Source organism: Molothrus aeneus, chromosome 8 (genome assembly GCF_037042795.1).
Source record: "Molothrus aeneus isolate 106 chromosome 8, BPBGC_Maene_1.0, whole genome shotgun sequence".
NCBI lineage: Eukaryota > Metazoa > Chordata > Aves > Passeriformes > Icteridae > Molothrus > Molothrus aeneus.
The window spans coordinates 23,771,512-23,795,183 of record NC_089653.1 but is presented as its reverse complement, the minus strand read 5'-3'; the positions used below and the strand labels follow the sequence as shown (position 1 = coordinate 23,795,183).

The 23,672-nt window shown below is 42.7% G+C and overlaps 1 protein-coding gene across 1 annotated transcript in view; it reads right to left on the bottom strand.

Moving 5' to 3' along the window:
- Nucleotides 1-23,672, bottom strand: part of PDCD11 (programmed cell death 11) — a 27,439-nt gene extending 3,767 nt beyond the window's left edge. The window contains exons 1-35 of the mRNA XM_066554598.1: nucleotides 23,621-23,672; nucleotides 22,597-22,710; nucleotides 21,861-21,998; nucleotides 21,511-21,678; nucleotides 20,743-20,904; nucleotides 20,042-20,165; nucleotides 19,554-19,735; nucleotides 18,940-19,047; nucleotides 17,991-18,197; nucleotides 17,545-17,669; nucleotides 16,874-16,934; nucleotides 16,050-16,196; nucleotides 15,704-15,955; nucleotides 14,746-14,889; nucleotides 13,847-14,047; nucleotides 13,126-13,296; nucleotides 12,513-12,729; nucleotides 11,583-11,723; nucleotides 10,630-10,745; nucleotides 9,941-10,461; nucleotides 9,385-9,447; nucleotides 8,829-8,937; nucleotides 8,239-8,328; nucleotides 7,807-7,909; nucleotides 7,116-7,293; nucleotides 6,420-6,476; nucleotides 5,517-5,639; nucleotides 5,113-5,235; nucleotides 4,706-4,901; nucleotides 4,168-4,290; nucleotides 3,693-3,833; nucleotides 2,366-2,616; nucleotides 1,589-1,757; nucleotides 1,165-1,318; nucleotides 453-618 (exon numbers count right to left, since the gene is read on the bottom strand). Of these exons, the coding sequence (XP_066410695.1) occupies nucleotides 453-618; nucleotides 1,165-1,318; nucleotides 1,589-1,757; nucleotides 2,366-2,616; nucleotides 3,693-3,833; nucleotides 4,168-4,290; nucleotides 4,706-4,901; nucleotides 5,113-5,235; nucleotides 5,517-5,639; nucleotides 6,420-6,476; nucleotides 7,116-7,293; nucleotides 7,807-7,909; nucleotides 8,239-8,328; nucleotides 8,829-8,937; nucleotides 9,385-9,447; nucleotides 9,941-10,461; nucleotides 10,630-10,745; nucleotides 11,583-11,723; nucleotides 12,513-12,729; nucleotides 13,126-13,296; nucleotides 13,847-14,047; nucleotides 14,746-14,889; nucleotides 15,704-15,955; nucleotides 16,050-16,196; nucleotides 16,874-16,934; nucleotides 17,545-17,669; nucleotides 17,991-18,197; nucleotides 18,940-19,047; nucleotides 19,554-19,735; nucleotides 20,042-20,165; nucleotides 20,743-20,904; nucleotides 21,511-21,678; nucleotides 21,861-21,998; nucleotides 22,597-22,698 (5,333 nt within the window). The 5' untranslated portion in view covers nucleotides 22,699-22,710; nucleotides 23,621-23,672. The remainder of the gene's footprint in view (nucleotides 1-452; nucleotides 619-1,164; nucleotides 1,319-1,588; nucleotides 1,758-2,365; nucleotides 2,617-3,692; nucleotides 3,834-4,167; nucleotides 4,291-4,705; nucleotides 4,902-5,112; nucleotides 5,236-5,516; nucleotides 5,640-6,419; nucleotides 6,477-7,115; nucleotides 7,294-7,806; nucleotides 7,910-8,238; nucleotides 8,329-8,828; nucleotides 8,938-9,384; nucleotides 9,448-9,940; nucleotides 10,462-10,629; nucleotides 10,746-11,582; nucleotides 11,724-12,512; nucleotides 12,730-13,125; nucleotides 13,297-13,846; nucleotides 14,048-14,745; nucleotides 14,890-15,703; nucleotides 15,956-16,049; nucleotides 16,197-16,873; nucleotides 16,935-17,544; nucleotides 17,670-17,990; nucleotides 18,198-18,939; nucleotides 19,048-19,553; nucleotides 19,736-20,041; nucleotides 20,166-20,742; nucleotides 20,905-21,510; nucleotides 21,679-21,860; nucleotides 21,999-22,596; nucleotides 22,711-23,620) is intronic.

Sequence of the window (23,672 nt, the reverse complement as noted above, 5' to 3'; positions counted from 1 at the left end):
AACTTAAACAAAGATCCAGAAACTACATCGGACCATGGATTCATTAAGTGGATGTGGAAAATTAGTTTCTTTTTTCACCTCTCAGGAAAAGAAATGGAAAAAATGTTTTTCCATTTTTATGTTACAAAGATTGATTATTCAAGATTGATCTCACTCTTCAGATACAAGGCAATCCCTGCAGAGGGACAGGTGAACCTCAGTGCAAGGCCTCTAATTTCTGTCATGCAGGCCACAACTTACAAATCAGTTCCCCTCCGCCCTATGGAACTTTTTGGAGTCTCCTCAGTCCCAGCAAGAATAAGCACTTCCACACACCCCAGTTTTGTGTGAAAAAAAAAAAAAAATCCCTTTTGCTGTGCTGTGGGAAGCCCTATACAACCCCACATTGCAGGGTACCTCTGCTCTTTTCAGGTGTGTTCTGCCCCTTCCCAGCCTGCTGCACCACAACTCACCGGATTTCCTTCTGGCTGCCATGCTTGATCATGATGTCCATGTAGATGGACCAAATGTCTGTCCTCTTGGGATAGCTGCTGAGGGTGCTCTCAAAGAGGGCCTTGGCATGTTCTGTGTCCCCAGAATGGAACTCCAGCTGTGCAAACCTTGAAATGACATCCACATCTGGGAAAAGTAATGACATATTAGGGTATCACAGCAACTCTCTTCCACGTGATCACACAGGAGTGAGAATTACACAGAACAGAGGCAGGCACAGACAGCACCATCTCTAAACAGAGACAAAAGATTCTGTTGTAAAGAGGTTCTGGACTAAGGTGGGATCAAAGTGGGAGACAGAAGGGTCACTTCCCATTTCAGCTCTCTGCGGAAGAGGAAGGTTTATTTCTATATTCATAACGTATCATGCAGCATCCATGGGCAGCCCCAGAAACCTGAGCTTAGACCAAGTGAACTTTTCTAGAGGGCTGTAAAACTCAAAGCTGCCTTTGATTTGGGTGTTTTGTTTTTGTGCACCATAGCAAATTCTATTTGGTGCCTTTAGCAGAGGTGCATTTAGCAGTGACATCCAGCTTGAAAGTTCCCCTCCCTGAGAATCAGCTGGCTGCACTTCCCACTTATTACAAATGCTGTCACAGGAAGAGATATCAGAGAGCAGCCCATCCCCTGCCTACATTAAGGTCCACACTAAGGCTGGGGCAGAGAGCTTACGTTCTTTTGTGGGCAGAGCCTTGAGAGCACGCTCCAGAAGCCTGTGAGTAGCCTCAGCCTGGCCTTGCTTCAGGAGGAAAGAGGCGTATTTCAGCCACACGGATTTCTCCTGACGAAAACGCTTCAGCATTGTGTGGTACAATTCTTCTGCTTGCTGGAAGGACAGAGCTGGGTTAGATCACACATTCATAACAAAGCCTTGTAGGTTTAGGACTTTTATTCTTAGGCTGCGTGTCTCTGAACACTTATGACATAAAAGCAAGCATCAACACATCCTTGCCCACTGTCAATCACAACCATTAACTCCAGTTAAGAACAGGACAGGCCCAACATCTGACAGCTGGAAGCTTACACAGCCAGCACTTGCAGTTTACTGGCATGCCTGAATGGGATACATGCCAGGGATCTGCTTGCACTGTCTTACCTTGTACTTCTCAGAACTGGCATAGATGTCACACAGATGCTGGAAGACTTTCAGAGGCTCATTGTATTGAACTGCTCTCTCAAAGACCTTCATCAGTGTCTCCTCAGTACCATACATGTTCTCCAAGTTCAGCAGAGCTACCCAGACATTCAGCTTCTCCTGTTCTTCCCTTAAAGCAGATGTCAAAAAAAAATATTCAGCCTTTTGCCAGTCTTCACCAGGTTTTTGCAAACTAACCTACACAGACTCACTGACTTGTAGCATCCCTCCAGGACAAGAAACAGGACATACTGCTCTTTGAAACACCATTTTTGAAATAGAGCACAGCAGTTGATTCACACTACAGTCTTTATCATTGTTGTTTGTAATTAAAAACCAGAAGGTTGAGTCAAGAAATCACAATATACTTAACCATGCAGTAGAGATGATTTAAGGTACAGCCCTACAGCAAAAACAACAGGAGTTTCACCATTTGTTTCATGTTTTGATTCAAGGACATCACTGACAGCTCTTCCAAACGCTTCTGACTGTCCAGAAGAATGTCTGTGCATTCAGTGACACCTTCAGGAGCTCCTGAGCTCATGACCTGCAGCAGGTCAGTGGTGGTGACTCAGGCCAGCTGACAGTTGCTACCATTTAATCCTTCTGAGCTCACTAAAACAGACTCTGTCACTCCACACACACAGACTCACACTGATACTACCAGTGTTCTGCCACCATAACTACCCCATCAGAATTTATTCTTTGGGGCGTAGAGAAGCAGAGCTCCATTATTACCTGAAACTGATTGTTTTAAGTGCTCTCTCTGCCACAGCTCTGGCCTTCTCAATCTCTGTAGCCTGGAGGTGGAAAGCCATGTACTGCAGCCAGAGGATGGAGCTGTTGGGACTGCCCAGGACCAGGCGGTCAAAGTCATCTGCGGACTGGGGCTGCCGGCTCGGGTCCATGAGAGCCGCCTCTACTTTGCAAAGCTCCTTCTCCTTCTTCTGCTTCTCCAGCTCCTTCTCCTTCTTTGTTCGTTTCTTCAGCTGAAAGAGCAAAACAGGAGGACTGAGGAAGGGCAAGTACTTCATGGGGGAATAGGCAGGTCCAGCTAAAGCATAGCCAGACCTCAGTATGTCCAAGGCTAAGCAGTTTCCAAAGGAAGAGATGAGGCCAACTGTTTAAAAGAGGATAAAAATGATAAACACCTCCTACTCCTTCTTACACAGCTCACACCTCAAAGAAGAGCAGCACTACATGAAATTCCTTTTTCTTAAATGAAATTCATTGAGGGACCAAATAGTTTGCTAGTCTGGCACGCCAGCAGCAGGATCCACACTTTGCCCTTCCCTCTCATTCTTCCATCTTTGCCCTCCAGGCCAGTACTCACTATCACCTTCCCTCACTCTGTAAAAATCTGACAGAGTTTCCTCCCAAGTACAACTGGGGTGTGTTGCTGGATCACTAGGGTGACTCAGGTCTAAATTTGGAACTCACAGTGCCATAGTTCTCTGCCTTGTTACCTTGGGCAATAAAGCATCAGCCATGCATTGCCTTTACAAAGGTGAGTTTTGAGGGACATGGGAAATCCTGAAGAGCAAACATGAAAAGAGTTCATGAGCTTGAGTCTGATTTTGCTGAATTGCTCTCACTGGAAAACCTTTCTAAAGGTTACAGCATAAAAGAAGATTCTTTTTTGGTGCTTTTTGGTGTTTTGCTAAATAAGAGGACTATAACTTGAAAGGTTTTTAATCTCCAGGTTTTTCTGTGAATTTACAACACTCAGGAAAGTAAGAAACAGAGCTGACATTTAATAAAAAAAGTTTTGTGTTAATGAAAATATTTGTTTGACTCAAAATACTTATTTTTTTAACATGTCAACATGAGAAAACCTGTTTTTCATGCAACCATGCTAAAATTGGGCCTTTTCTCCTCTGCTTCAGAGGTACCTGCTACTGAAGTCAGTGATCAAAATAGCTGAACAAGTCCTGTGTCAGCTGCCAAAGACGCTCCCTTGGGTTAAAAGGCTTTGCTACAGGGCAGACAGACATGCAAATACCAAACCATCACATTACAGCCACTGTGTGGTGTCTCCTGTGCAGACAATACAATTACACAGTACCTTGGACTGCACATCCTCCTCCTCCTCGCTCTCTGAGCTCTCTTCCTTCTGATCCAGCACAGGTATATCCATTGTATTGTCTTCATCCCAGGTGAAGCCCATGGAAACTTGCAGCCTGGGAGCTTCACCAGGCTTCCTTACCTGTTTGGAGGAAGACAGAAAATGCCCTGGGTTTTAATTTCAAGTGTTTTAACTGGGATCAAACAACTGCTCTTTGCTTGTGGCATCTCTCCATATTCAGTACTATTGACTTCTTGTACTTGCAAACAGCCCATCAGCAAAAACATTAACTCTGTGACCCAGCTTTGCTATAATTTATATTCCATCCACTTCAAGCCATTTTCAGATGACACAAACACCAGCCTGTGTCACTCCTATCTGCAACAGTAATACTTCTTATCTTAAAGTCAAACTGACACATATCAATAGGACTAGAAGGTCATTTCAGGCTCACGTTTCCCTCCAAACCTCTCACCGTAGATTTCTTTTTAGCTGCCTCTTCCTCCTGGTCATCCTCTTCCTCCTCACGGTAATACACCTCAATTCCACTGTCATTTTCATCTGCTGGGCAGATCTTCCTCTTCTTTGGCTTTGCCTCCTGCAACAAGTGGAAATGAGTGGATGGTCGAGGGCAACAACTGTGACAATCTTAAAGGCAATTCTGATCACAAAGTAAAGAGCCAGGCAGCAGAGAGAGAGAGGGCAGTACCGTGGCACAACATCCCCCACTACTCTCTCAGCTAACAAACAGTGGAGAATAAAGTCACACTCATCTACATGAGGTTCAAAGACCAAAGGGACAGGAAACACAACTGGGCTGTTATCTCAGCTAGCTCCCACCCAAAAGGAATAGTTTTTCATCTCTGTACTCTCCAATGCAATTTAATCTTTTTTTCCTAGTCTGTATAATTTCTCAGCCTTATCCTTCCGGGATGAGACTGGGATCTTCCCAGTCACTTCAGTATTTGAACCAACAAAGTCCTTTAGCATATTCTGTGCAAGCACAGCCATACCTGACTACTTTCATCATTTCCTCTTCTCCTTTTTTTCTTCAGCTTAGGCTCTTCTCTTTTCTTCTCATCATCTGCCTCTCTTTTCTCCTCCTCTGCTCCATATTGTGGTAGGCCTAGGGATTCAGGCAAGACACTTGGCATCCCAGTGTCCTCAGGCAGGAGAGAGAGCTCAATACGTTTTTCTTTTCTATTTACCCTGTGGTGCATCGTCAGGAGTAGCAGGACAGAATAAGAAAAATAAAAAATATTTAAAATAAGAAAATAAGAAGAATAAGAAGAAAAAAATCAGAGCATTTACAATGACTGCAAGGATCTGAACTTCTTTCAAATCTTCTCTCTTTTATCCTCCCTTTCCATCCTCTCCTCTCTTCTAATTCATAGTTCCTTTTAAAGAACATTGGACCTACCCAAGTACTTTGGCAGTGAGCAGTTTTCCTTCAGGCAGGTACTTTTCATATAAGGAATGTTTCTGTACAAAGTATGGGGAAACATTCTGGAACAAGATTCGGCCCAGGAGAGAAGTGGACAATCTGAGAAGAGGAAGAAAACAAAAAATAAGTATTCTACAGCAGGAAGAAAGAAAAATAAAGTGCATTTGTGGCACCATCAGTTCTATAAAGTGTCTCACTAACTTTCCCTACTTTAATTTCACAGGCTCAACACAGTATCCATGACATTTTGATTAAATAATTCATTTTGCAAGTTCACGTTATGCCAGAGACCATCCCCAAACAAGATTCCACAATTGTACACTCAAAATAAGTTCTCCAAGACTCATCACTTGCCAGAATAACTTTCTCAGGTTACTCACCCAAAGAATACACCTGATGGAGTGATTGATTTGACATAGCCTCTCACCAGCTGGCCTTTTTTAACATCCTTAATACTTGTTATTTCAATATCCTCCACTTTGCTGTTTATCTTTGGATTTAGCCTAAAAGAAAAGAGAGGTTAGAAGTTAAAGCATTCATCTGAATAATTCACATTCTGTTCTGAATAGCAGAAAATACATCAGTATTAACAACAGCTAGTACTCTCTGGAAACCATATTGGATCAGAGGCACCCTTCAGTTTATTGAAATGTACTAATGGACTACCTGCATCTCTGCCAAGCTCTACCTAGCATTAGGGAACAAACATGCTGCTGCAAACAGAGCCAAACACATCAGCCTGGCTTTCTCTGACACTAAGAAAATGAGGAGAGCAAAATGCTGTCTGAAATTTTGCACAGCATTTGCTTGGTGTTTTCCCCACTTATTTCTAAGATACTTAATTCCACACTTTTGTTCCATAAGGAAGACAAAGCAAAAGGCTCAGTTTTAAGAGACATTTTGGGCTAAGTTTATTACCTAATCAAAACTGTTAAAATGCAGCTGAACATTGAAACATAACATGCTTGTATTGCAAATTCAGTAGTAGAACTTTCTTCCCAAATAAGCAAACAAAAAAGATAAGGCAGGCCTAGAAACTGTGACAAATAGAAATTAAATCTGAACCCACTTGAGCAGCTTTATATTAAGTGTCAGACCCTTCAATGTTTGCTGATTCACAGGAAAAAATCTTTCTGAAGTAGGAACAAGTATCACCCCTTACAAAAATGCATTTCTCGTTCTTTTAACACTTCTCACTGATCTTCCAAAACAAATCACAAGTGTATCTCATGATCATTTTTTTCACTAGTAGGAGATCAACAGACTAGAGGGATGACACATACCGGGATTGACGGAGAGACAACTGGATTTTACCGTTCTCATTGGACAGGATGTAGCACCTGCATGGCAGAGGGAGAGAAAATAGAAAGATTTTTTACATGCTAAAATAAGCCACAGGTGGAAAATAAATATTTGCAGTAGCAGAAAAAGAAACACTCTGTTCCTTTAAGCACATTCTAGCTAATACAAACCAGCATGACACAATAGTTCAGAAAACTAGAAAAAGAACTTTTGAAACATGTCTACTTGATTTACTCAGTCTCTACTGTCAGTACAAAAGAGTTAATGATTGTTACACCTGAAATCACTTGGCCTGTTGCACTCTCCAACATTCCCAAAAAGTCTGTGAAGCAGGGAAATGCAACTGCTTGTGCAAATGAAAAAACAACTCAATCACCAAACAGCCCACAGAACCACCGCAAAGCTGGGATACCTGGCTACCCTCAGCCCCATCAACACCTTGGCTAACATAGTTACTCTCAGAAAGACAGTCCATGAAGGCAGCTGAAAAGGGGCTTCTTCATAAATGAAAAATACAAGACTTTCACCCAAACATTTACAAGGAAAGTCAGCATCACTTCTTAGCCCCAGACTGACCTTTCAGTCTGGCACTACCTCAAGGCAGTGAAAAGCCTGTCACCAAAGGATCATATTTCTAAGCCTTGCAGCTTGAAGGAACAAGGAAGACAATTACTGACCTGACAATCTTGCCAACTTTGAAGCTCCCCAGAGGATCCTCTGTGTAAGTATCATTCAGGTGAAAGAGGCTGACTTTGCCAGCCTTCCCACCTGGCAGTGCAATGGTCAAGCCAACATGTGGAGTCACCTTTGTTACCATGCCTACAGAGATGGTATCCTGCTCCAGTGACTGAATTCCTGGAAAAGGTGGAGGGAAAGGGCTTCATAATACTTCAAAATATGAAGCAAGAGGTAGTAAGTTAGTAGCTAATTTTAGTTGCCTAGTCACATATCAAACCCACAAGCTTTTGGTAAGGTGCAGTCTATGCAATCTCTGTTCGCAGCCATGTTTGCCTCGGTAGCCCAGACAAGTGCAACCCTTAGTTGCACAATTTCAATATCCAGAGTAACTGACAAAATTGATAAATATACCACCTCCCATCTGAGATTAGAAGGGAATATGTTCAGAAGGGCTTAGAGAAGGGCTTCAGTCTGAGACACAAGGAAAGTGATTCTTTATTCTAGAGGTCTGACCTCGCTTGTCCTAGCTGCTGCTACATCTAGGTCAGGGTCCCAGGGGTTAGTTCTGTTCTACAGAGAGGCACAGCTTGGCTCTGGAGTGGTACATCTTCACCTGAGGGGTCAATGCAGGCCCAACTCTGAGTAAAGTATCACATGTGGTGGGGTCCTGCTGTTAAGGCTCCACAATACCTGTGAGTGACAAGTAGAGGCATGTTTCAGTGGCATCTGTTCCAGTCACTGTAGCTGATATTGCCTGGCCACTTTTAAAGCTCTTTTCTGGATGTTTTAAGACCTGAAATAAAAGACATGTTTACACTTATTTCCAGAAAGGAAGCTTTGCATAATTCTGATAGTGTTTCCCCTATGAACCTTGACACTTCCTATAAACATCTTTGATGTGCAGTTGACTGATAGCTCAGCACTGCTTCAGTGACTCTGCTATCCTGAGCTGAACTAGCTGCAGGCACAGTACTTGCTTGTCAGCAAGGGGCAGCAATGCCTAAAGGGCAGAGCACTGGGTTATGAGTTCACATGGACGTCAGAAATGTCTGCAGCCATTACTTGTGGCCAAGCATATGGGAAAAAAAAGTGTGTGTAGCTCACCAGTAAGAGCCTCCTTACCTTGGTGTTCAGAGACAGCAGCAGGTGAGGAACTCTTCCTCGAATGTCAGGGGCAACTTCTACCTCCAGCCAGTTTTTGAGCATGTTATACTAAAAAGACAACAAATAACCAGAGAAGACAGCATGAGACCTTGGGGGAAAGAAAAACCCTCCTTGGCAGAAATTTTTCACTAATTTTTAAGGCTTAAAAGAACTAGTCCAGCCTTGGCTTCTGCACCAAGCAAGAGTGGTGGTTTGGATTCTGTTCTTAGAAGCACAACACTGCTGTGGTTCACAGACAAGTGCACACAGGGGATCAGCAGTGACTGTACTTTGTGCTGATGGCATACTCCAAGGCCTTTTTACTACAGCCTGCTGGCAACAAACAGGCATGTCAAAGAGGACAAGTCAGCCTGACTCCACCAAGTACTGAAAATTTTTGTTTCCTTCCTCTACCTTCCCTGTAAGAAGGGCACTGCAGTTGCCACAGGCCACTCTCACAGTTAATGAGGACCACAGCCTTCAATATTTAGGTCTGAGCTAAGGCCCTCTGAGGTCACACCCACTTGCTGCCTCCCCCAGCACATTTCCTAAGAAGACTCTGAGCACACCTTCTTTACAAAACAGGTGACTGTCTGTCCAACATCGTAGAGTCCAAGTTTCTTGAGGGAACCTTCTTCTTTAAGGTTCAGCATTGCTGTGAATTCCCCTTCTTTTTCACTGTTTGCAAAAGAATAAAGAGGACATCGGTACAACAGCTTTGGTCCTAAAGATGAAGATGGAATTTAGAAACCCAGGGGGATGTGGTGAGCTGGTACTACTGTGACAATGTCTTTCACCCCTCCCCAGCTGCATTTTTTCTGCCAGGAATTAATTCTTCCCTGATCATAACAAGAAATCTTTCTGACAGAAACAGACACGAGAGAGTCCAGATTGGCAGAACCTGAAGCCAAAAGGACATTCAAATGAAATCATGTGCTAGGAGAGCACTCTGATATTTAACACAGCTATAGGACAAGAGAGAGTAAGAGGCCTTGCCTCACCGCATACACATGGAGGTCCTCGCTCACAGCCAGCTCCTTCACGAATGAGAGGTTCAAGGGATGGGACATCCAAGGATACAAGGTCTGTAAAGCATGTGCAGACAGCAGAGAGGCCAACACTTACCTTGGTCGAATGCTGAGCTCTGGAATGGATTGTGTGAAGTGTGGATGGGTGATTGGCAGGCACCTAAAAAGAAGAGGAAAAGGATCAAAGTTTCTCCTGATCTCCCCAGGCCCCAGTGACCCACATTTAATGCCTCTGCACTAGCAAAAAAAACCCCAGGTGCAAGCCCTCCAAAACTATAAGAGCCTTCCAATTCCAGTTCTTCTTATCACTATTGCAGTAGCAATTTAGGTAACCAAAATACCCCAGCAAATTTAGTACCTGGGGCCTGTATTTAAGGTTTCAACTGGTTCTTAAGAGTTTAGACATCTTTTTTTCTTGCAATCTACACTCAAGATAAATACAGTGACACAGGTAGAAAACTAATTTACTGAAAGCTGGATCTGGGATAGAATATTATAGCAGATTCAGAATATTATAGCAGGCCTCAACTACTCCAGCAAAGGCAGCTGTAACAGCATCTTTTGACAGAGGTCCTAGATGACCTGAATTGAAACACAAACTGTTTCATCCTTTGCATTCCTCCAGAAGTAAAACCATGTACATGTTTTCCCACCTGTGAGTATTCACATCTCTGCCTCCAATGACTCGAGCAGTCACTTTCTGTCCAGCTTTCAGAGTAGAAGTTGGAAAAGAGCCTATGGGCACTTCATCCAGGATCCGGGATGCATGGATTGAACCTGTCAGCTTATCATCAATAGCAACAGTGACGTGGGTGGGTTTGATGGATTTGACAGTACCGGTAACAACATCCCCCGGGGACAGCGAGTGTTTCAGAGCAGGAAGCATCTCCTCCAGTGCTGTCTCTGACTCGTTCCGCACCCTCACAAAAACATTCTTCTTGGCTGGGCCCTGTACTGCCAACAAGACCCCGTGCTTGTTCTCCTTCACTGCTTTTAAGGTGGCAGAGATTGTCTGTCCCACCCTGAGTTTCTCCGAGTCGAAGCGGAAGGTGTCGTTGAGGTGGCAGGCGATGGGCACGGCTGCCAGCTGGCCTGTTTCCGGCAGAGACGCGACGGCAAAGTGCTCTGTGATGTGCTGCACCACCACAGAGTGCTGCGAGTTCTCTCGGAGCCGCTAGACGGAAATGGACAGACAGAGTGACTTCTCCTGCTGAGATCTGGATTCCCTCCTCTACCTCCCACAGCTCTAAAGAAGAAACAGCCACCCTTGAAATTTATTAATCAGCTACAGTCTTCCAGACAAGCAGAAGCACACAAACCCAAAAATGGAACATATACTCACTTGCTTGGGCCTTTGCTTTAACAGTTCTTCCCGAAGAGAAACAAACACTTCAGATGTGAGGGCATCCACGTGAAGAATCAATGCCTTCCTTTTCTCACCACGAGCAATATTTTTGTCTAGAAATGAGAATAAGGAGATTATATCCTGATGACAATGAAGAATTCTGAGCAACTGTGATAGAGCTACATGACAAACATGAAATGTTTAATTCCTGAAGACCAAAGACTGCTTAATTACTATTGTATCTGAACCAAACTAGTACCAAACTGAAGGCACAACTCTTAAATAATAAAGACAAGGCTGACTAAAAACAAGGTCAAGATAATATAAAAAGATTTTCCCAACATTTGCACAAAACTATCATCAGTCTATCTGTTGCTAAGGAAAAGAAAAAAGAAACTCTTCTGACACAGAAGTGCTGGGGTTATTACTTCTGCTGAAGTTAGAGGTTTATCTTGCTTTCTCTGGTTTATTCATTACTTCAGCAAATATATGTTTGGTTTTGCACAGTATGACACTTTTCTTTAATTTTTTAATTGGAAAATTATGGCCCTGCTTTAAAGTCATTGATTTTTCAAGAAAAGTTGACAGCAATTTCAGATAGAGCATATTCCAAGGAATACCTTTCTAAAGGAAGAAGAAAAAAAACCAAGAAAGCTGGAGCGTGTATTCTTACTTGTCTCTATACAGTATGGTTCAACTAAGGATCTCTGAGCACAAACTAGATGCCCAAAATATGAGACAAAATTAACAGAGACACAGGGAGGTTTATATCATATTTTCTGAATCACACAAACAGGCCAGCAAGACATTGGGAAACTTAACTACTCTTCAAGGCCATCCCTATTCTAACCAGACTTCTCCCTATTAGTTTCTCATCAGCAGAATCCATTTTAGGAGAGGTTTCAGAGTACAAGACTGAAAACTAACACAAGCAAAGGAAAGACCCTCACCTCCCAAATGGTAGCGGGTGGCAGTTACAGTCAAGCCTGTGACAGAGCTGCCACTGAACAGTGCTGAGCCATCCTCCCTCACATCCTGCACGACCAGATGCACCCTCTTCCCAGGCACCAACTCACAAATGCTGGGCTCTCCTAAATAAAGGGAAGAAAAAGCGGGAATTCAGTTTTACTTATGTTGTTTCTTCACAATAACAAGACAAGCCTTCACATTTATTCAGTGGTACATGAAGTATTAATCTATCTTCATAAGGGAAAACAAAGCCTAGGCTCATGTATCTGTAGAACTACAAAGTAAATTCTAAGAGTTAATCAAAGCAGAAACCCTTTTGTGACATTAAGGACCTAATAATTTTAGAGAGAATATTTTCCCATCTTATACGAACACTGTCACCCAGCGTTGCATTTGGAAAAATGTGAAAGCAAAACAGATGAACACTGGAAGTACAAAACAGACCTGTCACTTCACAATTACAGAAAACAAACATTAAAAAGTACTGGATATAGGAAGAATCTAAAAGAACAAAGTCAGAATTTGATAAAAACACTAGAAAAAGAGCATGTGAGAAAACCCCTGCTGGAGGACCTATAATGCCTATAGGTAAATCTATTTGAACAAAGTCACCCTCATATGAGTACTGTGCTTGGGTTATCACAAGCACTTGACCCAAAATCAATGCAAGAGGCTTAGGAGACTTCACTGAAAAGAGTAATTTATTTGGCTTGTTCCAGCTGTACTTACAAAAAGCCTCTTGTCAATGGCAGACGCTGCACACACATCCTTTTTCTAATAAGCTACTTTGGGAAGTGAAGTCTTTGCTTAAACTGAACTTTCTTTCACTTAAATGTTATTATTTTCTTTTTCCTCTAGAGCACCTTTTTTTTTGACCTGAAACCCTTTAGAAGAACATTTACAATCTTTACCTCTTTTCAGCAAGTCCCTGATTTCTTTCAGCTCCTTGAAGTACTGATTCAGGAGGCCAAAGCTCTCTGCAGCAGAATCTCCTGAGCTGCACTCAGACACCTTCAGATTGAGGAGCACACGCTGCTTCTCCTCATCAATGCTCATCACCTTTGCAATCACAGTCTGTCCCACCACAAAGTGGTCCTTGGTGTCTGTCACAAACTTGTCACTCATGCTCTGTGCAAAGGAAACAGAGAGCAAGGTTACTGAGCACAGCTGATAGTGATCAACCAACCACCCACAGAGCTGTTCAGCAGGGTTTGAGTTACGACTTCATGTAAATGCATAAGAGAAATTAACGAAGACTAAGAAAAACCCATCAATTAAAATTAGTTATTGAGATCACATGAAATCCTTGTTGAAGTTTAAGCTCACTTGAATGAAGTGCTTCATTTCATTCTGGAAGTAATTTAAAAGGCAAACCTAAACCCTTTTACCCTGCAGCAGGAAGCTGTGCAAATGCAGGGCCTGGAGTCCAGTTGCTCCCTCCTTGTTACTGTACCTTTGCTAGAACTATGTTTCAAGCAGCCTGATCACACACATGCTGCTTACTGAAGCGGAGGCATTGCTTACCACTTTGGGTGCCAGTCCTGTCACACCAAAAGGAAACTCCACAAACACTCCAAAAGGCATCACATTCCTCACATAACCAGTCAACAGCATCCCAGGCTGGATTTCAGAGAAGCTTCTTACAACTTGCTCCTCCTGTATAGCAGAAATCACTGCAGACTTTCTACTCAAGATCTGAACAACCAGTTAAGAAAAATGGGAAAAGGTGAATGAAAGCAGCACGATGCCAAGTAAATCTCAGTGCTGCTAACCATTGGGCTAAAGCACTTGCTGCAAGTTAGAGAGTACAGGAGTGCTAAATGCTCTAATTTCAATTTCCATCTTGGTTTCCCTACACAAAAATTTAGCAACTCACGTCTCTTAAACTGCTCAGCATTAAAGATACACCCTTCACAGTAGCAGAAATATCAACTTCCTAACAATTCAGTTCAGATTTTTGATATCAAAACAGCAATTTTTTCCTAAGGTTGTGATAGGTTTAACAGCCCAGAAGCTGGTTGGGAAAACAAGTCAGCTCACAACCTACTTCTGAAGAGATTCCAGCCCCAGCTGAGCCTCACTTCTAGAGCAAGTTATAATTCCTCTTTAAAGCATCATTAGCATGACAGGCACTTCCACTTCACACTAGCTACAGTATTCTTATGTTTGTTGCAGATTCTCTGGAATGCTGAGACACACCTCCTTCCCCACACTTTGTTTGCCTGGTTGAGGTGGCAAAGGATACAATGTGCTCTCCCTTGTCACTTAGATACATAACTCTGGGCAGGACATCTCCCTCTTGAAGACAGTGCCACAGGAGCTTGGAGGTAGCAGCAAAGTCAGAGAGGTGCAGCATGGGGATCCAGGCTACCACATTGTCTTCATCTTCTAAGATGGAAACTTCTAACCCATTATCTTTCTTCTTCAAGATTTTCACATCAACTATCTGAAAAGAGAACAAGTACAGTGATACAAAATTCCAAGTGTTTTTGAACTCATCTCTTTTGATGCACAGGGGATGGGATGTGATGTGCTGCAGGGAATCTGATGTTGCCTCCCAGGTATACATGAAAATCTCTCACATCAACAGGGCTGAGCTAAGAAGCATGCCAACACTGCAGGTAAAATAAAAACTAATTCTCAGCTCCCAGAGAAATAAGGAGCTGGAACCGAATTCTCTTGGTTGTGACTTCATTTGAAGGATGGAGTAATTTCATCAAGACTAGAACTGTCCTGTTCCTGCATTAGCAATATCTGCAGGGAGTTGGAAACTGTTTATTGCAAAAACACAGAAACATTTCAAAACATTTCTCTAAAGCTTTTCTTCTCCAGGGAGTAAAAGCAGCTGGTTTTGGAGCAAGAAAATCAGCATCATCCAGAAAATAAAAAAAGAGGATCCCATCTTAGGAGTAGGAGCACTAATTGGTACCTCCAGAGGGACTCTCCTGGGAGTCCTTTATCCTGATCTCTGAAAACTGAGATACCATTTTTGATCCAGGTCAACCACACAGTAAAAAATGCACATTTAATGCTAGTTCCTGATCACTGTAAGCTTTCTTAAAGCAAAGTTGTTCAAAATGATACTAAATCATATGGAAAATGAGTAGGAAAAGGCTAAAAGGAATCAGCCACTAAATTCAACACCTCTCCTATTTGGTACTTCATTTCCTGTTTCTCCTTTGGAGTACATTTCCATTTGTCCTCAGGGCCAGGTTTGCTTGATAATCTGAAGGACAACAAGAGTCTTTCCTGCTGAGGCTCACATTTTAAGACCATTACTTTAAGAACCTGCAGGAAAAAAAATATAAAACACAAGTTAAGTTCAGCTGACCCTCCTCAGTTTGCTACCACCTACAAAAGAAGACAGGGACATACATACACAGTACACTTTTCTCTCACACCCGAGGATAGCAGACCAGTGGCTAGAACTTAACAGGTTCAACCAGAGACAAATGTCTTTCTGATCACACAGAGGGAAAATAGAAATACATAATCATTAAATGATCTTGTGAAAGATTGTACCAGGTCTGTGGCAGAGTTGAGAATAAAATCCAGATCTCCAGATCTGCAGTCAGAAATTCTGACTAGAAAATCACCTTTCTCCTAAGCCAACCAAAAAATAATGGGATTAAAGAAAGGCACCAGAAAAAATAAGAAGAGGGCTGAGATCTCTGTAACTTTGCCCACAACAAGAACCAGAACTGTGAATAACACAGTTCCTAAAGTGCCTGTAATTTGAAACCAACAGGATAACCAGAGTAACACTCAATCAGAAAACATCATCTTTATGATTCTGTAGTAAGAGTTTTTAACTTCTTTAGGAAAAACAGCAGCCTTGAACTCCAGACTTCTACTGAGAATCAAGTCACACGACCATGTTCTCCTGCAGAACAGAGAGAACCTAGAAAGGCAAATCAGATATACCCAAAGAAGAGCTGCCCTTTTAACAGCCTACCCTGTTTAAATGGAGCACAACTAATAAAGTGAAAGGACATAAACATCTCCTGGTGTAGCTGGTTCCTCAGGAAAATCCACATTGGAGCCAACTGCAGACTTCTCTTTCACATTAAAACACATGGCACAGCAGAGGTACATTAATTACCTGGCCTTCATAGAAGACTTTATCTGGACAAGATATGGGTTCTGAGCCCAGCTCATTCTTGGGTACCAGACCTTTGACATCATTGTAGAACTTCACAATGCAGCCAAACTCCCTTGCACACACTACAAAGCCATGTGTGATCAGGCCTGGCTTTGCATCTTCGTAATTTGAGAGGACTGGAAGCTTTGACTGGACGAGACTTTTCTTTAGAGTAAGAATCAGCTTCTTTCCTCCAGGATTGCACTCGAGCACCTACAAGAATGGAGTACAGAGGTCTGTCCTTGCCTGATCAATTCAGCTGCTACATAGTGCAAAGCAGCTGAAGACCCTGTTTGGCAGCTCTCACCCGACACTTGACTTCATCTCCTATGTTGAACTTCTTCTCAGGCTGCTTCAGAATCACATCAGAGAGATGGAGGGATGGCACAAGTCCTCTAATCCCATCAGCCACTTTCACCTGCATCCCAATGGGTTTTAGAGAGAGCACTTTGCCCTAAAACCCAAAACAGGGGAAAAATTGGTAAATTCAGCCTGAAAAGCAGACTGTGGTCATGTAGGAAACAGTCAAGACACTACAACACCTACTATCACCAAATCTAATCACATTCAAAAAACTAGTAATCTTAGATCAAACTACATTCCACCCAACTAATCTGACCCATTAACTTTTATATACTTCATAAGGTTGTTGTACAGCTTCTTTTCTTTAAGCATAGACTACTTCTGCAAAATCTCTATTGATGCCAGCAAACTAGAATTGTTTCCAGAGACATATTCAATACAGCCATGACTCAGACATAAAAATAATGAGTACCTTTCTGCCCATCAGCTCACTGTGATTGTTCAACCATGAACTTTTACTTTGACTGCATGACTGCAAGGCAAGTTTTCATTTCTTTTGCTCGTCTTTCTAAAAATGTACTTATGGAAACAAATAAATGACTGACCACAGATAAAATTTGATTGCCTTTGCCACATCATGAATAAAAACATGAACAAAATGGGAAGAGTATTGCATTCCAATAATCAAGTCCTGCAAGAGAAGGTTTTTCTCATTTTCATCTCACTAGTCTGGATCAAAAGTTGGACACACATATTAGGCAGAAGGAGTGCACATTGGCAAGATCACTGTTTTAAAGTATAACATGCTCAGGTCCTCCAGAAGCTCACCTGCACCACATCACCTGTGTGGATATCCTGGTACTGCAGAAACCGTGCTTCAATAATCTGGCTAGAGAAGAGACACAAAGAGACCAGTCAGTCATCTTGAAGGAAACCCAGGATATGACAAGACAGTCCCATTCTCTGACTTGTCCCAAATATCCATTATTCCACACATTCCCCAGTGTTCTACAACTCCAGAGCTGCGTTTTACTCCAACTGACCAATCTCCCAAAAAAGCTCTTAGGATATAAAGTGCAGGGGGGTTCACCAGGCTCCATTCCAGGTGTCAGTCAAACAGTTATGGCCTCATGAAAGGAGAACCCATTATCTACTTTGCTTAAAGCGACAAAGTTGGAAGTACTAAGAGGGACTATATAATACAAATGAGCTGCAAGATCAAAGCTTGATTTCGTGCTGAGCCATGGTCTTCTGATACAATCATGGCAGAACTAATTTAGCCTCCTTCTGCCTCAGTTCACCAACGATACTGGTGGTGTCCCAATTCCACAGAGTATGGGGAATATGTGCAGGATGCCCAGACAAGCTGATGTGCCACAACATAGATACAAGTCAAAAACCCCACATGGGAAGTTCCAGTTCAGCAAAGTAGTGTAATTTTCCACTCCCAAACACTCTAATTCTTCAACCAGTTTTCTGGAAGAGTCTGTCATACTCACTTCTTCAGAGATACAATACACATCTCATCCATGAGGCTGTAGTCAATGATCCGACATTTATGTTTGCAACCTTCCTTAAATGCCCCAGATTTAAAGGATTTTCTGGTTTTTGAAAGATGTTTCAACTAGAAAAAAAGAAATTAAAAGTGAGTGTTTGGAAAGTGAAAGCACTGATATGGGCCTTAGGTTGAAGTGCCAGCATCTGACAAATCTGTTCCTCTAACATTCTCTTTGTGCAGGTTTCATCAGCTCTTCCACAACAACCCTCCTACATTTAAATTCAAACAAGAGGATGTATCATTTAACAAACATCTCGCATGCTATCTTAACTTTATTGTATTGTCTCACAAAGAGGATAAAGGCAAAAAATAAAACCCTCTCCCAGCCCCCTTTCCCAGCAGGCTAAGATAGATATGGAGGACTTGCCTCGCCAGCCTGGCACTTACCCGTGCAAATGCCAGAGTGCCATCATCAAGCTCAAAGATGGCCCCAAACTGTTTGTAGAAGGCTTTCATGGTGGCCTCCTCCAGCACGGCCCCCATGCGCTGCCCGGGGAGCTGCCGTGGGGCTCCTCCAGCATGCAGGAAGGGCGGGCGCAGCGTGAGCCGCACCGCCCGCGATGTGGGGTGTACGGACAGCACACAGGCTTTCACCTGGAACACAGAGTGCTCACTGAACAAAAGAGGAAAAGGCACCTCACTCATGCTCATGGACATTCTGCTTGGCACCTGAACTCTCTGTCCACATGCAAGCATTTTCCAGTATTGCTACTAAGACATCGCTCGCTTCTAACAGCCTCACCAAGGAGGGATTTTTGCTTTTGTCTGTTTTTATGGACTAGGCTGGTATCAATGCAGGGCACCAGCACTGATATTCAATCCTCAAGCTATGATTGATCAACCCTCTCAACCCTCCAGTTATGATTTATCAACCCAGTCACAAAACAACTAATAATGTCCCTAGACAAAAAAGGACACAAATGAGCCCTAATTCTAACATCTCTCATAATCTTCCTCCTACTCATTAACCTTCTAGGGCTGCTACCCTACACATTTACCCCAACCACCCAGCTATCTATAAACTTAGCCCTAAACTTCCCTCTATGACTAGCCACTCTCCTGACAGGACTGCGAAAACAACCCTCCGCCTCACTAGGCCACCTCCTGCCAGAAGTCATGTTTCTATCCCTTCCAAATCTCCAGGCTTCCCAAATAAGTCTTCCAGGAATGGCTTTGTTCTTTACAGCTTTAAAGCAGCCACAATAGTAATTCAAGTAAAAGATATGAAAGATGCTATCAGCCTTAAGATTGCAGAGATAATTCCACAGAACTGTTGCAGAAGGTAAGAGATGTTGTAAGCAAAGTAACAACTCCAGGCATCCTCCACCCTCCTTACCACTTGATCTGGAGAATAGCTCATGGATTTCTCTGGGTCCATGTGCATGAAATCCACAATGCCAGTGAAGTAAGACAGAAAAGTCAGTTTCAACCCAAGTGGGGCCACCTAGGAAGGGGAATGAAAAGATGCCAAAAAAATTTCCACACTCAGTTTTCAGGCAGCACAGAGAGCAATTCACACATTTCAAAAAATAGCACTGTCGGTGTTAATCAACAAGCATATCACAAGAGACAAAAACTGCTAACAATTCTGCTTTGCACACTCTGTTGCAAAAACCTCTGGTTTTTTCATAATACTGTGTGTACTCTGAAGACTACTGCAATTCTTCTGAATACTTTAGCAGTAAAGGCCAGAAAACACAAAATGAATCCTGGTCTGCTTCAAGCTCCATCAGCAGCTTCAGTGTGAAGCCTTTATACTCAGGGTATCACAACCAGAACTGAGATCAGACCTCAGATGAATGCAGTAGAGGGAAGTGTCTAGCAGATTATGTTTGCTACTGCTAAGTAATTGAGACCAACCAGAAATTTTCCAGGGCATAAACTCTCATCTCAGCTTCACCTGTCTCCTGCCTTCAACAACGCTCAAAAGAAACCCAAACCAGAGCTTACCTTCTGCACTCGAGCTTTCACCACCAGCCCTGGCAATAAATTAGAGAGTGCCCAGTTCTGTCGCTCTGTGGCAATGGATGCAGCCACCTCCAATCGATCGATGGACAAACAGACCACCCTGCCCTCATTCTTCACTTCCACAACCAGGCAGTTCAGGCTCTGGCCTATTTTTAAGTCAGGCCCTACAAAGATAAGTCACAGCATAAAACCTCTAGCAGGAGCACTCAGTATTTCCTCCCAGTCTTTCCAAAGCTTTTACAGAGTTCCATCTCAATCTATGTGAAGTTTACTGCAGCAGGGCTTGGAACACAGTCTATCAGATCATGGGCTGAAACACAAAGGTTTGCTGCAGACCAGCCACAAAACTGCTGTTTGCAGCAACCAGACCCAATCCCACCAAGGTGCACTAAACCACAGATAGAATAAACTTTAATCCCTATCATTCTCCACCTCCATTTTAACCCATCAGATCCTCCTGAACTTCTTACCCTTCTTGGCTGCTTTGATGTAATTTTTGGCTTTCTGATGAGGCAGGAAAGCATGAGTTCCAGTGACACCAATATCTATGAGGTAGCCATGGTCTTCCACACTCAACACAGAACCAGAGAGCAGCTGTTGGGAAGAAAGCACTGCAACTCAGTAATGTAATGAAACAGCTGGGTCTCCAAAGAATGAACATATGGTAAGAGATTCACCACCCAAGTACTCCCTTGTTTCATATGGACAGAGAACTGAACTTTTCAGAGCAAGAACACTACATTCTTTCTTATTACACAGCTCACCTAGCAGTGAGGACTTAACTCTACCTTTATCTAGCTATACACATAAGGAGCTCACAAACTAGTAGGAAAATAATTGTGATGCTCAAAAATAGCAGGTGCATACAATTATACAGCTGAAAACACAAAACAAACAAGCAAGCACCTCTGCAAGCCATGTTATATATTACTTTCTGAAAAATTAACAAAGAAACTTACTCAGAAAAAAATCATTAAATAACTTGGCCATATTGAAACAGAATAAAGTGAATTAATTTCATGAATGACAACCTGGAGACAAGAACTAAACCCACCCTCTTCTCACGGGTCATTTCCATGGCGGGAGCAGCTCCACATTCTGCTCTGATCCCATGTAGGACAAACTGAAATGCAAGAGCCCAGAGAGGCTTTGACAGACCCAGAAAACTTACCATGCCTGCTGCTAGTGCTGTAGAGTTCAGGCCCTTGTTGACCTTCTTGGGGTCAATTGATAACTTGACACTGCGGCGTCCATCGTCACTTTTCTCAATGCTGGTCACGATGCACCTGACCAGTGTCCCTGGAGAAAACAGGTCTGGGAGGGAATTCAACTCCTGCCCAGCAACATGATCAACAGAGAAACACACAATTTTTACAATATTAAATAACATAAGGCTAGAATTTGTTATTGAAGTAGATTTTGAAAACAAAATCCCATAAGAAAGTCCTGTTTCTCTGTCAACACTTCAGGAACAGGCAGGAAATGCCACAAACACCAGAATCTCAATAGAGAGGCAGGGATGACACTATGTCATGTCAGTAAGGCTGAGAGGCTTTGCTTAAAAACACTGTGTGGGCTGGAGTCAGGAGACTGCAGCTGAGGAAACACCTACAGAGCCAACAGTGACCCTAAGCCAGCCTTTCTCTTCAGCAGGGAAAAACACCACCAGCAAAGGGGTAGTGCTAATCCCACATTCCCACACCTTGGGAAAACTTGGGCACTGCTGACACCAGAGAGACAGGGTAACTGATTGTTTAATTTTATTTTTTTCTAGCAGTCAGCTGTTACCAAGAAACTGCAAACTTTGCTTGGAAAATCCAGTTCCAAACCAAGGTTACTCAATGCCAGGCTCCTAAGCAAGACCTCAGGGTTGGTTCTGAGGTACTCGCAACACCCTGTAGCTCCAAGCACAAATCACAGCCCCAGTCCCAGGTCTCACCTCCAGGACTTCTCCCTGGGCCACCTGCTTGGTGAGCAGGTTGCTGTAGGCATCGCTGATCTGCGTGACTGGCACAAATCCAGAGAGGCCGTTGGGCAAACTGATGGTGAGCTCGTAGTGACTGACCTCTTTGATACAGCCAAGGAGCAGCATCCCCTCACTGAGTGCCTGGGAGAGCAGGGAAAATAGCATACTATGGGTATCTTGGCAAGTCAGTCATAACAGGGGAATAAGAAGTTAAGTTTTGTACTGGATGACAGATGTATTTGGCAGTTTAGGGAGGGAAAACATGCCATTTTTGTGTAGCCCACAAAAGAGAGGCACACAAAATCAAACATTTATGCACCAACCTCAATTGTGAGTGGTCCAATATTCATAACATTTTCTTTAACAGCAGCTTTAACAGTTTTGTCTGCCTTGAACCTTTTCTGCTTTTCTTGGTCCTTCTGGCTCCTTTTTCTTTTCTGAGATTTTTCTTCATGTTGAACCTAAAGCAGATTACAAGCACAGAAGGTTAAAAAATAAAAGTGGATAAAGAAACAAACTTTGCACTACAGCAGAACTCTGCTGCCATGAATAAAATACTGATTTGGACAAAAAAAAGAGAACCATCTTGTTAACTGTTGTCTGTCTACATGCAAGTCTTCCAAAGTATCTACTTTGGGCTGAGGCTGATAATTTATAAGGCTGAATCGAGGCTGATAATTTATAAAGCTGAATCTTGGGAACAGAAAAGAGTGGTGCAAGAGATCTGCACCACACTGTACCAACAGAAAGACCAATTTAGCCTGCATCCAGTAACACCAAGCTCACCAAGCAGCCCCTTGGGATAAGATGCTTGTGGAAAGTTTAAAAGCTACAGCCTGATCAATAATTTTGACTAAACTTTCTCAGTCATCATATTCAAGATGTAACAGGTATTAGGGATCTTTCAGAGATCAGGAGGATGGTGGATGTCAGCAGACATCTATTTTTGGGAGTCCCTTCTATACTTTACTGTAGAAGTAACAGGTAGAGAGGGCTGCAGTCAAATTCTGACAGTGGAAGAGCTCTGAGAAGTTAACCAAGAGCATGCAAACAACATACATCAAACAAATTGTCCCGCTCTGACTTTGGCTTGGGTGTTTTTCCCTCTGCAGGTTTCTTCTGGATGCCCCCTCGAGGAAAGTTTTCTTCCATGGATGCCATGATTGCACTGCTCTGGGACAAATGACAAAGCAGAAATGAAACATAGAGTTATTGTGCTTGTTCCTCACAAATACTAAGGCGACATGAGTGAACTACCCCCAAAATAAGAAAGACTTTGGATGGCCGCTCTAGCTAGTCAGTGACAAAACAGAAACTCACATCCAAATGGATTTATTTAACACTTGACTACAATGAAGTGCTGCAATGGTCTATCTAAATATGTACATCCATAACACTTTTTACTACTGCACAGTTCCATTGAAGTATTACAGTATTCATTTTTAAGGTACTTCAATACATCACATATATATTCATAAAACTGCTTTAACCATACATTGCCTAAACCAGTCTTTATTGTATTCAGTGGCTGAATTTACCAGCTTCAGTCATCAAGCAGAAAGCTGTGAGCAAAACACTAGATAAGCTTGGCCTGCATTTTTACTTTTTGAACGCTACTTATAAATTAATAACTTATGATTAATATAACTTGCTACCTCTTTGTCTAAGCCACAAGTATATGTATATAAAATAGGTGTTTAACTTTACTATTTCAATCAATAAACAACACCTTGCTTATTAGGCCACAATTCACTTGTTAGTACCACTAATAAATAATAATATATAAATAAATAAATAATAGTTGCTAGTACTATATTATTATTGCTTATGGCGTTTATACAAGTCCTTACACCATTGCTTATTATTAGCCAGCAGTACTTCTACAAAAAACAGCGCTGAACCCCTATGTTGTCAAACTTCAGGCGAGCTGTTAGACATACAAAACTTCTTTAAATGGAAAGCACATGATAAAGCCAAAGCCGTCAAGGCACGCTTCACCTCGGGGCTCGCTGAGGAACACACACACCTCCCACGGCCGGCAACCGAACTGGCTCCGCTGGAACGGGCAGGGCCGGCATCTTACCTGCCTGGGGCCGCTGCCAGGGGGAAGCTCGGGACGGGGACGGTTCCCGGGA